Here is a 15066-nt window from a genome sequence, read left to right as displayed (position 1 = left end):
ACCATTGAAGAATATTAAAAAACGATATTGTGTATGCATGTGCATTGTCAACATCGTCAATTCTTTGGACAATGGTCCTATCGTCTAGAGCCCATGTGTAGTTGTATTTCTAATAAACAATTGTGTAGTTAGGTCACACAGGTTTGACAATGATGTAAGAACAATTTTGTCCGATAAAAATAATAGTACAATATTTGTAAAATAATGTACAATTATACTATTATAGAAATACAGACAAAAACTATTAAACCATAATGACCTAAATCATTTCCAATAATGCAAAAACATAATTGAAATATTAAGTCCATTGTTCTAAATAATCAAAATAAGATTAATTAAACGTTAAAAAAATGCTTGTTTAATTTCTTCAGAAAATGCAAGAAAATAATTTTCAAGATTCCTTATTTGTAATCTTTGATTCTCAACTTCGAATGTTATGTATTTAGCCGGACTAATTATTTGATCAAAGCCCATGTTAAATTTTATATTGTATTTACAAACCTAATAAGATTAGGACCCTAATGAGAACTTAAAAAATGTTGGTATAATTGTTTGTTGAAATGAATGATTCATATTATTTTAATTTTAGTATTTTTTTATTTTATTTTTCCTACTTTACACTCTATAATATCATTTAATTTTCTTAAATACCCCTGCATTTCGTCAGTATAAACTTTAGTAATAGAATATTTCGTTAACTATTTATTATTCTTAATTACTTATTGATTTTAATAAGGAAAGTCTTAGGTTCGAACTCCATCCCAATCAAAACTGACATAATTGTTAAACATATACTATGAATATAGAGTATTAAAAAAATACAATAGAAAATTTAACATGAACTTTGGTTAATTAATTAGAATCATGCATTGGGCATTGATGAAATGGAACACCTAATTTACAGTATATATTCAACACAAATGAGAAACTATGCCTATTATCATTGTCTTTTTGAGAAAGGAGGATTTGGTTCTATTTTTGAAGGTGCACTGTGCCAAGGCACTAAAATTGCAGTGAAGCACACCATGGGACTAGATTAAATCAATAATTCATTTCTGGCGGAAGTGGCAACAAGAGGAAGCATTAATCACACCATGTCACAAATATTATGCTTGGGTACTAGCTAGTTAGAGTGTTTCCCTCTAAAACTGCTCTTGCACTAGTTTATTTTATGATAAATTATGCTACAGGTCATAGTTATGCATTCTTGAAATATTCTTTTATGAAAAATTTGATAATCTTGCATTGATATACACTAGGATACCGAATGATACTTTGATAAATTTGAAATATTAATTTTAAAAAATACACATTGGACATTAGACTATTCGTGAAATGTGCGTGTGGTAACTAGTTTTTAAATACAACATTCTAACATATTCGTAGTATATATTCAACAATTATGTCAATTATGATTGGGATGAGGTTGGAACCTAAGACATTTCTTATAGAAATCAAAGTTGTAGATGGATTTTGGGCCCAAATCATGTGAAGCCTATTAAAGCCTTTTGGATAAGCCTAATGGACATATAATTAATACTTAATTTAATAATCGATTATAGTGAATTTTTTCGATTTAGTTCTAAATGTCTTTTTGTACTTAATTGTGACTAAATTAAGAAAAATCACTATAGTTGAAGACAAAATTGAATAAAACTATAATAGTCAAGAACTAAATTAGGTATTACGGAGTAATAGAGAGAAAATTATCGAGCTACCCTTGATTCTAACAACTAACAAATGGAATTTATAGTGTTTTTAATTTATTGTCAGCACGGAAAAAATTTATTAGAATTAAAAACAAAAAACGTAAGATGCAAAATACTAGGAAAATGGATAAACATAAATTAGAGAAACGACTCCAAAATATTTTAAGGAGTTTTTTATAAATCTTTTTAGAATTTTTCAAAACAACAAAACACTCGCCTCTAAAATTTTTTGTACATCATAAATTTTAATATAAAGTTTATTTTCCGACCATAGGTCAAAATTCCAAAAATGTTCATTACAATTTGTTACGTTGAAGCATTACTATTTTCAAAACTTTGTAATAACACATTTCACATGGTATGAATTATCAGTTATATGATCGATGTTGGCGTTAAAAACATTACAAAACTTGAATTGCAATTGTAGTGTAAATTAAAGTTAATTATTCATAAAATAATATTTAAAAAGTTAACTATAGATGACAATAGGGACATTAAGGCAAGGTGGCAACAATTCTGCATGCATGCATTCACGGATGAAACTAAAAATATACATATGACACATGGCTACATCCAAGCTATCCTCGTAAGCATACTCATGCACAATTGCACAAACAACAAACTCCCCAGTTTATACTATAAATCTTATACAATGATATTATGAATACTTTTAGGTGAGAAGGAAATGGGAAAAGTATTTGGTGAATCTGGGTCTACCTTTTATAGTGAATTTGGGTCTAACATACATAATTTATATACCATGTACCATCACAATTTATATATTGAATGCTCACAATTTTAATTGTGAACATTCAGTATGTAAATTATGATGGTACATGGTATAATTATTGGAGGAAACGCACAACAAGATTTTCATTGGGCCGCTCTTGTTGAGATTAGAGAAATTTATAAATTTGTGTTTACTAAGTTAAAAGCCTATTAATTTCGTTGGAATTGTTCAAAATATTATGCAAATATTATAATAATAGTAAAAAAACAACTTTATTTTTGTATACTTAATAAATCATATTCTGATGACAAAATGTTGGATATATATATAACTCTCAAGATTTCTGCCTAACATTGATGAGCACTATTTGTCTAGATACTATAAATATTTGATGCTAATTTTATAAGAGACATACTATCTGCACTAAATTTTGGTTACTATATTAAAAAAAAAAAAAAAAAAACTCAAAATAATGCAAAATAATTCTCCATGGAATCAGTGAATACTCCATGGAACTGTGCCTAACTTTTTTGTCTTGTGGCATTGTTTGGTTGCTATAAATGGGATACCTGCTTGTAGTCATCACTCATCATACAACACACTAGTTATTGAAGCATATTCCCTCTACCTAAGAAGTGAAGATTGAAGGTTCCATCCATGGCTACTACTAAACTCGGCTTTGTCACTCTCCTCCTCCTCTGCGGTAAATATTATGTCCTCTAGCTAGCTTCTTACTTCCATGGTGATCTTTAATGATTAATATGGTTAGAAACGTGGAGTTCCATGTTGCACCAAGTATAAAGAAATAAATTAATTACGTATTTGTTACTAGTTATATCTTTTTTGTGTAGTAATCCATAATGATTAAGCTTTGATTCTAACAATTGTGTAGGCTTTTCGATGTTAAGCTAAAGATTTGGGTTTATGCAGGCATTGTTATGGTGGTGAATCATGCAAATGCCCAACAAATGAAAGGTTGCACTCTAGAGTGTGACAGTCGAGCAGAGTATATGGTGTGCCCCTATGGGCAGGGGTCAAAGATGAAGCAATTCCAAGTTGCAGGCTCACTTTGTATGAACTGTTGCGGAGCAGAGAACCTGGGCTGCATACTCTTCGATCAAAGTGGAACTCCCTATTGCCATGAGGACCGCTCGTTGCGTAGCCAAAGTAAAATTTCATTTCTTATTACTTTCTTAGTACAGTTGGATGACAAAATATCAAAATTTGATAGGAATTGCAAATATATATATTGTCTCCTCCCTTTCACATATAGTATCAAATTTTAAAGAACAACTTAGCTTCCTAAATATCTAGTAACTTATATATACATACATTTTATTATATATATAAATTACTACTATATATATGCATACCTATCTATAAGGGGATGGGGGAAGGGGGAGGGGTATACATACAATGTTTCAATGCTGGGTGACGACTTGATGGGTCTGAGTAAATATTCTGTCACAGAAACGTGGTGTTAACTGTTGATTAAGTATAATATAAAGAAATAAATTACCTGTTTGTTACTAGTTATATCTTTTTGTGTAGTAGTAATTAGGCGGTTGATTCTAGGTTTTCGATGTTATTTGCAGGCATTGTTAGGGGGGTGAAGCATGCAAATGCCCAAGAAACGAAAGCTTGCACTAAAGAGTGTGACGGTCGAGCAGAGTATATGATCTGCCCTGGTATGGAGGGGTCAAAGATAAAGCAAGTTGCAGGTTCACTTTGTATGAACTGTTGTGCAGCAGAGAGTCTGGGCTGCATACTCTTCGATCAAAATGAAACTCCCTATTGCCATGAGGAGGAGCGCTCGTTTATCCGTAAGATGGTGGCCTAGATCCATGCATATATGCGCCAATAAAACGCAAATATCAAGTTTGCTCTACGTACTGTATCTATCTTTGAATAATTAGGATCGGATCGGAGATTATTAGGCGGCCTATGTACGCCATCTCCTTTGTTGTACTGATCTCAGCTTTTGCAGATGTTAATGAAAGGAAAGTGTGGAGTTAATTAATCTGGACTCCAATTAAGTAAATCTGATTAATTAAAGATAAATAGAATGTAAAGACAATGTAATGCTTGAAAGGGACAAAATTGCTTGTTTTACACTCTGCCTCCCCAGGGACGGATCCAAAATATTGATTAGAAATGCCAATGACAAAATATCAAACAATCATACTAATGTTGAGAAAATTACTTCATGCCGCTTGACCACAAGGCTTTTGGCAAGCAAAAATATACTTAATTTGGTGAAAATGTGAAAATATTTATGACAAAATATGCAACATAATCAATGAGATAAAATGATTTGAATAACAATATATTCATAGATACTTTTTAATTTTATTTTCTTTTAGTTTAAGCATTTAATTTGTTAAATAAATTATTCATAAAAGGTAGACTAAAAAAATATTTAATTTATATTGTGCATGAATGAAAGAGATTAAATAAAAATAAGTGTTGCTAATGAGTTTTGAACTTATAACATAGGCTTTCTAAAATCAAATTTGGAATTTAACCAACTAAACTACTCAAACTATTAACAATTTGAACATAAATAGAAATTTTATATACACTTTAATGCTATATATGTGTATATATACATACATATATATAAAGGAGTGGGGTAGGGGGACACTGACTCCGTCATTGCCTCCCCCCGGCCCATACCTGCTTGGAGCGAATAAGGTGCCCTTTCTCGAGGCCAGTGGTTACAATCCTGTTTCACCAAGCTTTCAACCATCTCGGGCAAGCCCATGGACCCGCCAACCCGACCTCCCAAGCTCGTGTTGGATTGCTTGAGGCCAGGTCCCATGGTTGGTTTTGGGGCCTTAAAGCCAACTACGAGGTGGCCTTGGCCCCTGAGGTCGATTACAGGGTTGGCCAACTCGAGTCGACTTGGGCGGCCGTCTCTTCATGTCAATTTACTTTGAACTTGTCTCTAATCCATCAAAAAGAGAGATCTACAATAGTGTCATAATAGAGGAAGAAAAAAAAACTAGAAAATTACGCTAAGCATACCCTAATATATATAGAAATAATGAATGAAACATTTTATAATAATCAATATTCTTACGTTTCAAAATGGTAAAAATTTTTAAAACTTTAACCTTCACTTCTAAATCACGAAGCATTCATTTTTCTTTTTCCATTAAAAAATAGTTTTTTAAAAAAAAAAAAAAAGGGGAAATGTGTTTATTAGCAAATATTTTAATGTCTATATATTTTTTAAATGAGGAATTATTTAAAATTCAATTATGTGTTTCCATTTTAATCTACAAATAATGTTAGTGATAGGTGATAACAATATTGAGTGGTGCTCGTGTATGCATTGGATTGAGGTTAGTTATATCCAAATTTTATTTTGAATATTCAAAATGCTAAGTGTTATTGTTTTAGTTTTAATCAGATAGATTAGGAACAATATCTGATGGCCACAATACGTTATCGCTACTGTATGAGTGAATAAAAGTACGAAAGCTGATAGATTATCTTAGGTCGGGACTCAGGCCGGGAACTAGAGGTTCCGAGCTCTTTTGTCTACTCTGGAAACAGCTAAAAGATCCTCTTGCTTCAATAAATGCGGGTATTTATAGGGTAGGTGAGGAACATATTTCGGGCTCTCGGCATGTTAGGCACGTGGAGAACATGCATCGGGTACTACCTCTACGGCTAAGAAGCCGTACACGTGGCCAACGATTCCTGCTGAGTTATCGGGTCGGGAAAGAAGGAATCGTGCTAAAGCGGTCGAGGTCGGACCGATCCCCGACTTTAGGACTGATCCTGCCATGGCTCTTCCACGGGGTTAAGAAGGACAGATCAGGTTGGAAGTTCAGGTCTGGAACATTATATGGTCGGTTTGGTACACCTGGGCTGAGAGGACTTCAAGGGGCGGCATCGTACCAGACCTCGCATGACTTTGACTGACTGTATAGTTGTCGCCCCGGGTATATTCCCCATCAATATCTATGAATGACGTACAACATGTAGAATAATATTGAGTTAATTATTTGAGTACTTGACCCTCAACTATCTGAACATGTCCTATTAGGATTTAGGGGGTCAACTTGACACGAGCTTGGGAGGTCGGGTTGGCCTGAGGTTAGGTTGGCGGGTCCATGGGCTCGCTCGATGCGGTGGAAAGCGTGGTCAAACGGGATCGTAACCACCTGCCTCAAGCAAGGGCACCCGATTTAATCGAAGCAGGTATGGGGGAGGCAGAGTGTAAAACAAGTTATTTTGTCCCTTTCCAGCATATATTACATTATCTTTACATTCCATTTATCTTTAATTAATCAGATTTAGTTAATTGGAGTCAAGATTAATTAATTCCACTACTTTCCTTCCATTAACATCGGCAAAAGCTTCAGATCAGTACAACATAGGAGATGGCGTACATAGGCCGCCTAATAATCTCCAATCCGATCCTAATTATTCAAAGATAGATGCAGTACGTAGAGCAAACTTGAAGTTTGCGTTTTATTGGCGCATATATGCATGGATCTAGGCCGCCATCTTACGGATAAACGAGCGCTCCTCTTTATGGCAATAGGGAGTTTGATTTTCATCTAAGAGTATGCAGCCCATGTTCTCTGCTGCACAACAGTTCGTACAAAGTGAACCTCCAACTTTCATCATCTTTGACCCCTGCAGACGAGGACAGATCATATACTCTGCTCGCCCGTCACACTCTTTAGTGCAAGGTTTCATTTCTTTGGCTGCATAAACCCAAACCTTTTAGAATCAAGCGCCTAATCACTACTATGCAAAAAAATATAACTAATAACAAATAGGTAATTTATTGTTTTTATACTTGGATAAGTGGATCCAGATGAGGGGCAATGAGGGCAGGTGTCCCGCCCCGTACCCCTCCCCCATCCCCTTATATATAGGTGTACCCATATATTATATATAGCAGTAACTTATATATAAAAACAAAATGCATGTATATATAAGTTACTAGATATTTAGGTAGCTTAGTTAATTGTTCTTTAAAATTTGATACTATATGTCAAAGGAGAGGATAATATATTTGTGATTCCTATCAAATTTTGATATTTTGTTATGGACAGTTTAAAATTCTTTTGAACTTTGCTTCGTTCAGAAAAATTTTAAAATCCGCCCCTAACTATACTAAGCAAGTAATAAGAAATGAAATTTTACTTTCGCTACGGAACGAACGGTCCTCATTGCAATAGGGAGTTCCACTTTGATCGAAGAGTATGCAGCCCAGGTTCTCTGCTCCGCAACAGTTCATACAAAGTGAGCCTGCAACTTGGAATTGCTTCACCTTTGACCCCTGCTCATAGGGGCAGATCATATACTCTGCTCGACCGTCACATTCTAGAGTGCAAGGTTTCATTTGTTGGGCATTTGCATGTTTCACCACCATAACAATGCCTGCATGCATAAACCCAAACCTTTAGCTTAGCATCGAAAAGCCTGTACAATTGTTAGAATCAAACGCTTCATTACTACGCATTACTAGTAACAAATATGTAATTTATTTCTTCATACTTGGTGGAACATGGAACTCCACGTTTCTAACCATATTAATCATTAAAGATGACCATGGAAGTAAGAAGCTAGCTAGAGGACATATTATTTACCGCAGAGGAGGAGGAGAGTGACAAAGCCGAGTTTGGTAGTAGCCATGGATGGAACCTTCAATCTTCACTTCTTAGGTAGAGGGAATATGCTTCAATAACAAGTGTGTTGTATGATGACTAGAAGCAGTATGTATCCTATTTATAGCAACCAAACAATGCCACAAGACAAAAAAGTTAGGCATAGTTCCATGGAGAATTATTTTGCATTATTTTGAGTTTTTATTTAATATAGTAACCAAAATTTAGTGCATATGGTATCTCTCTTATAAAATTAGCATAAAATATTTATAGTATGTAGACAAATAGTGCTCATCAATGTTAGGCAGAAATCTAGAGAATTATATATGTTGAGCATAAATAATATATAAACATAAATGTACAGTCCAACTATCAGCTTAGATTTTTAGTTGAGATGGAGCACATGCTTCAATTTGGTATAACCTATCAGCTTAGACTTTTAGTTGAAATGGAACACATGCTTCAATCATATATATATATATCCAGTATTTTGTCATATTGATTACTAAATTAAATAAGTATACAAAAATAAAGTTATTTTTTTACTATTTATTATAACTTTTGACTTTTTTTTAAATACTATTGACTCTGTTGCAATGTAGTATCTGTTCATAATAGACTTTTGACTTACTAAACGCAAAGTTATAAATTTATCTCAACAAGAGCTACTCAATGAAAACCTTGTTTGTGCGTCTCCCCCAATAATTATATTATGAACCTATCACAATTTAAATACTAATGTTCACAATTTAAATTGTAAACATTCAATATATAAATCGTGAACATTCAGGATGTAAATTATGTATTTTAGACTCAAATTCACCTTAAAAAGGACCCGAATTCAGAAAATAATTTTCCCCATTCCTCCTCACCTAAAAATATTCATAATATCATTGTATAAGATAGCATAAACTAGGGAGTTTGTTGTTTGTGCATGAGTATACTTACGAGGATAGCTTGGATGTAGCCATGTGTCATATGTATATTTTTAGTTTCATCCGTGAATGCATGCATGCAGAATTGTTGCCACCTTGCCTTCATGTCCCTATTGTCATCTATAGTTAACTTTTTAAATATTATTTTATAAATAATTAACTTTAATTTACACTACAATTGCAATTCAAGTTTTGTAATGTTTTTAGCGCCAACATCGATCATATAACTGATAATTCATACCATGCGAAATGTGTTACAAAGTTTTGAAAATAATAATGCTTCAACAAATTGTAATGAACATTTTTCGAATTTTGACCTATGGTTGGAAAATAAAGTATTAAATGCGTATTTAACATATAACTATTAAATAATTTTCATGAACCAATGACCTTGTAGTTAAGTGACATCAAGTTGCTCTCTCATATGAGAGGTCATGATTTCGAGCTAAATACTACGGAGTACATTCTAATAGAGTTAGTAGTATTAAAAAAAAATCATGACAAAACAAATTTTTACCACTTGTAAAGCAAAAAAAAAAATTTAATTTGAATACTATTTAGTTTGTCAAAATATTAAAGAGTTAATACCAATTTAGTGCTCTAGACTATAGTCTTAAATGTCTTTTTGTATTTAATTGACTCCTGAACTTTGATGATTTTACCTAATTTAGTCTTGTGTTACACCTTCCTTTTGTTGGTTGTTAGAATCAAGGGTAGCTCGATAACTTTTTCTCGGGAAAATTGTAATTTATGTCTCTTCATAATATGTCAATTATCAATGTTACATCTGAATTATTAGTGATGTAAATGTTGCCCTCAATTTTAAAAAACAGTACATATATTGCCTCTCCCGTGGTGTAAATATTGTCCCTCATGTTGGTACGGGAGAGGCAGTATATGTACTATTTTTAAAAATTGAGGTGCAACATTTACACCACTAATAATTTAGGAGTGACATTGATAATTGGTATATTATAGAGGAACATAAATTACAAATTTTCCTTTTTTCTCTATTAATACCTAATTTAGTCCCTGATTATAATTTAGTTCACAATAAGTACAAAAAAACATTTTGAACTAAATCGAAAAAAATCACTATAATTAATGACCATATATCCATTAGGCTGATCCAAAAGGCTTTAATAGGCTTCACATGATTTGGGCCCAAACTCCATCTGCAACTTTTATCTAAGAGCAATGGGCCTTAGACTATTCTAGCTTATGGAGAATATATCATAACCCAGTTAGGGAACAAATTGCAGGTTTTTTGTTTTTTGTTTTTTTTTTTTTGGGGGGGGGGGGGGGGGTTACAAGATAAATTTACATCTATTACTTGAGATTGTGCACTAGAAACATGTCACATTGTGATTCTAGTTGAGATTACAAAAAGGTACCGCTTTAAACCAAGTCAATAAGCTGCTCTCACTAAAAATCAACTTATAATTTTATGGCTATTAAATCAACTGACCAACTTAGATAGGTTGTCCCAAATTGCAAGTGTTTTACCAATTTCCTTTTTGGGGCTTCTATGATTGATTTAAACAAAAAAACAAATGAAACACGAATATTCGAATATAAAGTTCAAATAACCATAATATTTCATTTGAAATACAGTAACTATTTCAATTATATAGCATGGAAAAATAGAAACAAAACAATATTTATATTATTTGTAAAACATAACTAATAAGATATCCTTTCAAAAAAAAAAAAAAACTAATAAGATAAAAAAAAAATGGTTAGTTGCAATTATCTTCCGGCAGTTGGTAACTCCATATGATGTTTTAAGCTATCATACTCCGTTGTTGTTATACTAGAAGTCACATCATATCCAAAGTGGATTGGTGGATCAATAAGTAAAGCCTGCGATTCCATTGAAGTCTGTGAATTATTAGTCCAGGGGTGTTTTGTTGCTCTTCCAAATCCACCTAGTTCCATTGCAACTTCCTTCATTGTTGGCCTATCTTCCCCCTTCACATTTAAACACCTCTTTGCAAGCAAAGCAATCTCTTGTAACTCATCAGTGTTACCCTCGCATACAATGTTGACATCAAGAATCTTGAACAATTGATTTGTTTTCAATGATGAAAGAAAATGCTCAGATAGACTCCTCTCTTCCACTGGCCCATTGTAAAATACTGCCCTTCTACCTGTTAACAACTCCAATAGGACAACCCCGAAGCTATAAACGTCACTCTTTTCTGTTAATTGGTGAGTTTGCATGTATTCTGGGTCAAGATAACCAAATGTTCCTTGCACCATAGTCATCAATGCAGTCTCATCCTGTAGGACTAATCTTGAAGCACCAAAATCGGATACCTTAGTAGTGTAGTTATTATCCAGGAGAATGTTTGCGGGTTTAACATCTCTGTGGATGATGGGAGGAGAAGCTGCAGAGTGCAAATAAGAGAGGACCTCAGCTGTTTCAGTAGCAATTCTTAAACGTATCGGCCATGGTATTGTGGATGCCTTGTCTTTGCTGTATAGATGTTCAGACAATGTTCCATTGCTTATGAACTCATAAACCAACAACGGAGTTTCTGTCTCTAAACAACAACCAAAGAGTTTGACTATGTTTCTGTGATTGATTTGGGAGAGCACAATTACCTCATTGATGAATTGCTCGACCTGGGTTTGGTCCATCACTTTGGATTTTTTAACAGCTATTGTTCGGCCATCAAGAAGGTGCCCTTTGTAGACAATACCAAAACCTCCTTGACCAACGATTCTGGTTTGGTCATAGTTGTTGGTTGCTTTTCTAAGCTCCTCTGCCGTAAAAATTCTTGTTGTGCCAGGAGATGCAGTACCTTGGGCAATCTTTCGTTGCAGAATCAATCCTCCATTTTCCCTAAAGAATTTCTCTCTCATATGTACTGATTTCCTCCGTCGATATACCAAGTACACGCAAAAACAACTGATCAACAGTATTATAGTGCCTAAAGCAATACCTACATATAATATATGCAATCAACATTTCTATCTCAAAATGGAAACAAACTCTCCATAGTATAGTACTACCAAAATTGAAAGTAATTGGTTTACCCAAAACAAGCATGATGAGTCGATGATTAGAAGAAGTGCACCCTAAAGCACCCTTCCCATCGCCATGGTAGCCTTCTTTGCAAGAGCACTCATAGCCCCCTTTGGTATTTGAGCAAATAGCGTTTTGAGAGCAGTTGTGCTGCCCATTTGCACATTCATCAATATCTGCACAGTCAATTAATACAAGTAAAATCAATGAATGAACTATCAAGGTAAAACAACTTGTGTCGTGTGTAGTCCCATATTCCCTTTAAAACCTTATTCCTTATTTCCCAAGTGCTAGGAGCATTGTAACCTAAGTTTTCAGAATACAAAGATTTAAAATGAAATAGTTGAGCACTCAAAGTATAATGTTACAAGCAAAGAACAATGTGGAACAATTGATAATACTGAAACTATAATGTCGCCAGCAAACAAGAATCAAGGATAGAACATTTGACTTTTTAGAAACGATTTAGTAGAAAAATCAGGTAATTTTTGTGCATTTCTAGATATTTAATTTGCACATTCTTTTTCAAGACAAAGGTTTCAAGTCTTTTCAATCCCATTTTTACTGAATGAATATCTCATTCACCCATTATTTATGTGCACTATATATTGATTTCATTGTCATCTTAGGAGAATTCGAATCTAACTTTTACCTGACCAAAATCAAGAGTAGACCCCACAAATATTTATACCACAAAATAACCCATCTAAATGACATTATTGCTAAAACTTCAAACAATAACAAGAAAGCAGAGTAAATGGAACCAGAACATAAAAAGTGCAGACACATGAATGAATGATATATAACATTAATTACCTTGGCAACCTGGAGAGAGATAAGGATTGCCTTCATAACCCTCCTTACAACCGCAACGATACCCCTCACCATTGACGGCAACACATGTGGTATTACCTTGGCACGCCGTAAGACACGTCTGGTTCGAGATGGTCCAGTCAAGAACCATGGGTAGTGTCTCGATATCCCAAGTTCTGGTAAGCATAGTTGACGAAAACGTGAACTCCTCTTTTTGCACCACGAATGCGTAGCTGCAGTTATTAACATCATCGGCAGTGTCGTTATAGTAATTCAAACTATCCACTGAATAGTAAACGTTCCTGGCCACGTTAGGAATTTCCGTCTCGCAACACCCGAACCCGGAACAAGTCCCGTTTGTAATTACATCCTGTGTGGAGTTACAGGTGGCCATACAGTTACTCCCTGTTCTGTACGACCGGTCATCGCCGTAGGCATAAACGTTAGCGAAAGTGTCGCACCCGACAGCGACGAATTTGTTGGCGGTTTGGTTGACGTACAATTTCCACGATCCCGACCAGTACCCTCCTTGCTGCCGGGGAGTAGATTTACCCTTCTGGGAACACTGTCGGGTTATGAAGCTCATGATGACCAACTGCCCTTCAACTGATATATTTCTTACCTCTAAAATACCGTGTCCTAAAAGTGGCTTAGGAGAACCATCAGGGGAGGTGGTGCAATTGATGAAGAATTCTGAGTTTAAAGCACAATCTTCTGTCAAACCATAGGGGAATGGGATGCTTACGTCCCCACAATGATCATCGCAGGTGGGTTTGGCTATGGAAGAATTCGTTTTTGAGGTGGTGGTCGGAGAAAAAACAAGAATTGCCGACAACAACACAAGTGGTACGAGGAACCTCATCTTCTTCATTCTTGTTCTACTGATACAATATTTTTGGCTTGTACGTGTTTGATCTGGGATGGCCTGGCCTCTTATGGGAAATGATGAAAATACAAACAATAAAAGACCAAGTCTCAGAACAAGCTATGTTGGTATTTGGTCAGATTGTCTTAGTAATTACAAAATTATAAATTTCTCTTAATAAAAAAAAATTGCAGTACCGACTCTAAAATATATAGTAGTAAGAGATTTTTCTATTAAAAAAAAAAGACCAAGCCCAAAAGTAATATTCCGTATATAAATGCATATATGTATTGGGAGACTTTTCTTCTTTGACTTTTATATTAAAGACCACTAGGCCAGTTAAATCAATATCCATGAATCAAAAGTATTGTTTTTTTCTTACAATATGGACAAGTTGCGCTAATATTCTGACTTTAGATATGCATTTAATTTTTTTAAAAAAGTTAATTATTTAGCATATATATATATATATATAATCGTAATCATATGAGAACCACCCTCAGATGAGAACTCGTAGACAAATTCAAATCATTGATCTACAAAATTTAATTGACGATTTTTTTTTGTTTTCAGTATATGATATAAATTTCATGTGAAATAATGAAGTTGTAACATTTCGAGCATTTTTAAGGTTACAAAATAAGAAAACTAATTTCTCAAAAAGTCGCAACAAGTTTGGTCAACGTTGTCTGATTCTCGCAAACCATTTTACAATTTTTTATTTTTTTTTATTGTTTTGCATATATGGTACATATTATAACAATTATTCTTACAACATGCAGCCATGCAGGACTTATTAAATCTCCTCCAAATACGACCACACGTTGGATAAATAAGTTTGGTAGAGCTTTTTGAATAATTTTATTTTTAATTTCATGATTAAATAAAGAAAAAAGGTGTACCATCTGTGTGGTAAATAAGTTTTAAAATGGTCTCAAATTAAATATGTAATGAAAAGAGTTTAAATTTGGAGTTAATTTCATTTTCTATCCTAGATTTATAAGTGGTTGTTCATTTTTAGTAATTCTTTTTCAGAATATTCTCATTTAGTCTTAGTATTATTGTTGCATGACCATTTTTGTTTTCTATCAACAAAACCTCTTAAATTTTGTAAAATATAAGGGTATTTAGGTCTTCAATTATGAACTTTTTTGAAAAAAAATATTAATAAAAATCATGGTTGCAGTAGGCGCTAGGCGCTAGTCGAGCGGTAGACTAGCGCCTAGCGCCTAGGCGGTGAGTTATAAAAATAAAAAAAATCGTGCATGTGTTAAGTGTATGTCATATATTATATATATATATATATATATATATATATATATATATATATATATATATATATATATATAT

The 15066-nt window shown here is 33.7% G+C and overlaps 3 protein-coding genes across 3 annotated transcripts; 1 reads left to right on the top strand and 2 right to left on the bottom strand.

The window, feature by feature from the left end:
* Nucleotides 1-3051: 3051 nt before the first annotated feature.
* LOC116018982 (proteinase inhibitor type-2 TR8-like) lies at nucleotides 3052-4455 on the top strand. Its single transcript, XM_031259036.1, has 3 exons — nucleotides 3052-3142; nucleotides 3370-3606; nucleotides 4035-4455. The coding sequence occupies exons 1-3, from the start codon at nucleotides 3097-3099 to the stop codon at nucleotides 4277-4279; spliced, it is 528 nt and encodes a 175-aa protein (XP_031114896.1). The 5' UTR covers nucleotides 3052-3096; the 3' UTR covers nucleotides 4280-4455.
* Nucleotides 4456-6770: 2315 nt separating this feature from the next.
* Nucleotides 6771-8144, bottom strand: LOC116018876 (proteinase inhibitor type-2 TR8-like). The gene is made up of 3 exons (XM_031258895.1): nucleotides 8055-8144; nucleotides 7609-7845; nucleotides 6771-7163 (listed from the first exon to the last, which is right to left on the bottom strand). The coding sequence occupies exons 1-3, from the start codon at nucleotides 8098-8100 to the stop codon at nucleotides 6949-6951; spliced, it is 498 nt and encodes a 165-aa protein (XP_031114755.1). The 5' UTR covers nucleotides 8101-8144; the 3' UTR covers nucleotides 6771-6948.
* A 2448-nt stretch (nucleotides 8145-10592) lies between these two features.
* On the bottom strand, nucleotides 10593-13722 carry LOC116019588 (wall-associated receptor kinase 3-like). Its single transcript, XM_031259862.1, has 4 exons — nucleotides 12855-13722; nucleotides 12050-12214; nucleotides 10736-11955; nucleotides 10593-10700 (listed from the first exon to the last, which is right to left on the bottom strand). The coding sequence occupies exons 1-3, from the start codon at nucleotides 13720-13722 to the stop codon at nucleotides 10757-10759; spliced, it is 2232 nt and encodes a 743-aa protein (XP_031115722.1). The 3' UTR covers nucleotides 10593-10700; nucleotides 10736-10756.
* Nucleotides 13723-15066: the final 1344 nt, after the last annotated feature.

The sequence above is a fragment of the Ipomoea triloba genome, chromosome 5 (genome assembly GCF_003576645.1).
Source record: "Ipomoea triloba cultivar NCNSP0323 chromosome 5, ASM357664v1".
Lineage (NCBI taxonomy): Eukaryota > Viridiplantae > Streptophyta > Magnoliopsida > Solanales > Convolvulaceae > Ipomoea > Ipomoea triloba.
The sequence above is the reverse complement of the archived record's forward strand: the minus strand, read 5'-3'. Positions and strand labels throughout refer to the sequence as shown.

Bases quoted from the DNA above. Each gene is read 5' to 3' on its own strand.
- LOC116018982 (XM_031259036.1), top strand. From the start codon at position 3,097: ATGGCTACTACTAAACTCGGCTTTGTCACTCTCCTCCTCCTCTGCG. The intron at 3,143-3,369 runs GTAAATATTATG...GGGTTTATGCAG, and splicing joins CACTCTCCTCCTCCTCTGCG to GCATTGTTATGGTGGTGAAT. The intron at 3,607-4,034 runs GTAAAATTTCAT...TGTTATTTGCAG, and splicing joins CCGCTCGTTGCGTAGCCAAA to GCATTGTTAGGGGGGTGAAG.
- LOC116018876 (XM_031258895.1), bottom strand. From the start codon at position 8,100: ATGGCTACTACCAAACTCGGCTTTGTCACTCTCCTCCTCCTCTGCG. The intron at 7,846-8,054 runs GTAAATAATATG...TTATGCATGCAG, and splicing joins CACTCTCCTCCTCCTCTGCG to GCATTGTTATGGTGGTGAAA. The intron at 7,164-7,608 runs GTAAAATTTCAT...GGGTTTATGCAG, and splicing joins CCGTTCGTTCCGTAGCGAAA to CCAAAGAAATGAAACCTTGC.
- LOC116019588 (XM_031259862.1), bottom strand. From the start codon at position 13,722: ATGAAGAAGATGAGGTTCCTCGTACCACTTGTGTTGTTGTCGGCAATT. The intron at 12,215-12,854 runs GTAATTAATGTT...TTGACTGTGCAG, and splicing joins TCTCTCTCCAGGTTGCCAAG to ATATTGATGAATGTGCAAAT. The intron at 11,956-12,049 runs GTAAACCAATTA...TATTATATGTAG, and splicing joins ACTCATCATGCTTGTTTTGG to GTATTGCTTTAGGCACTATA.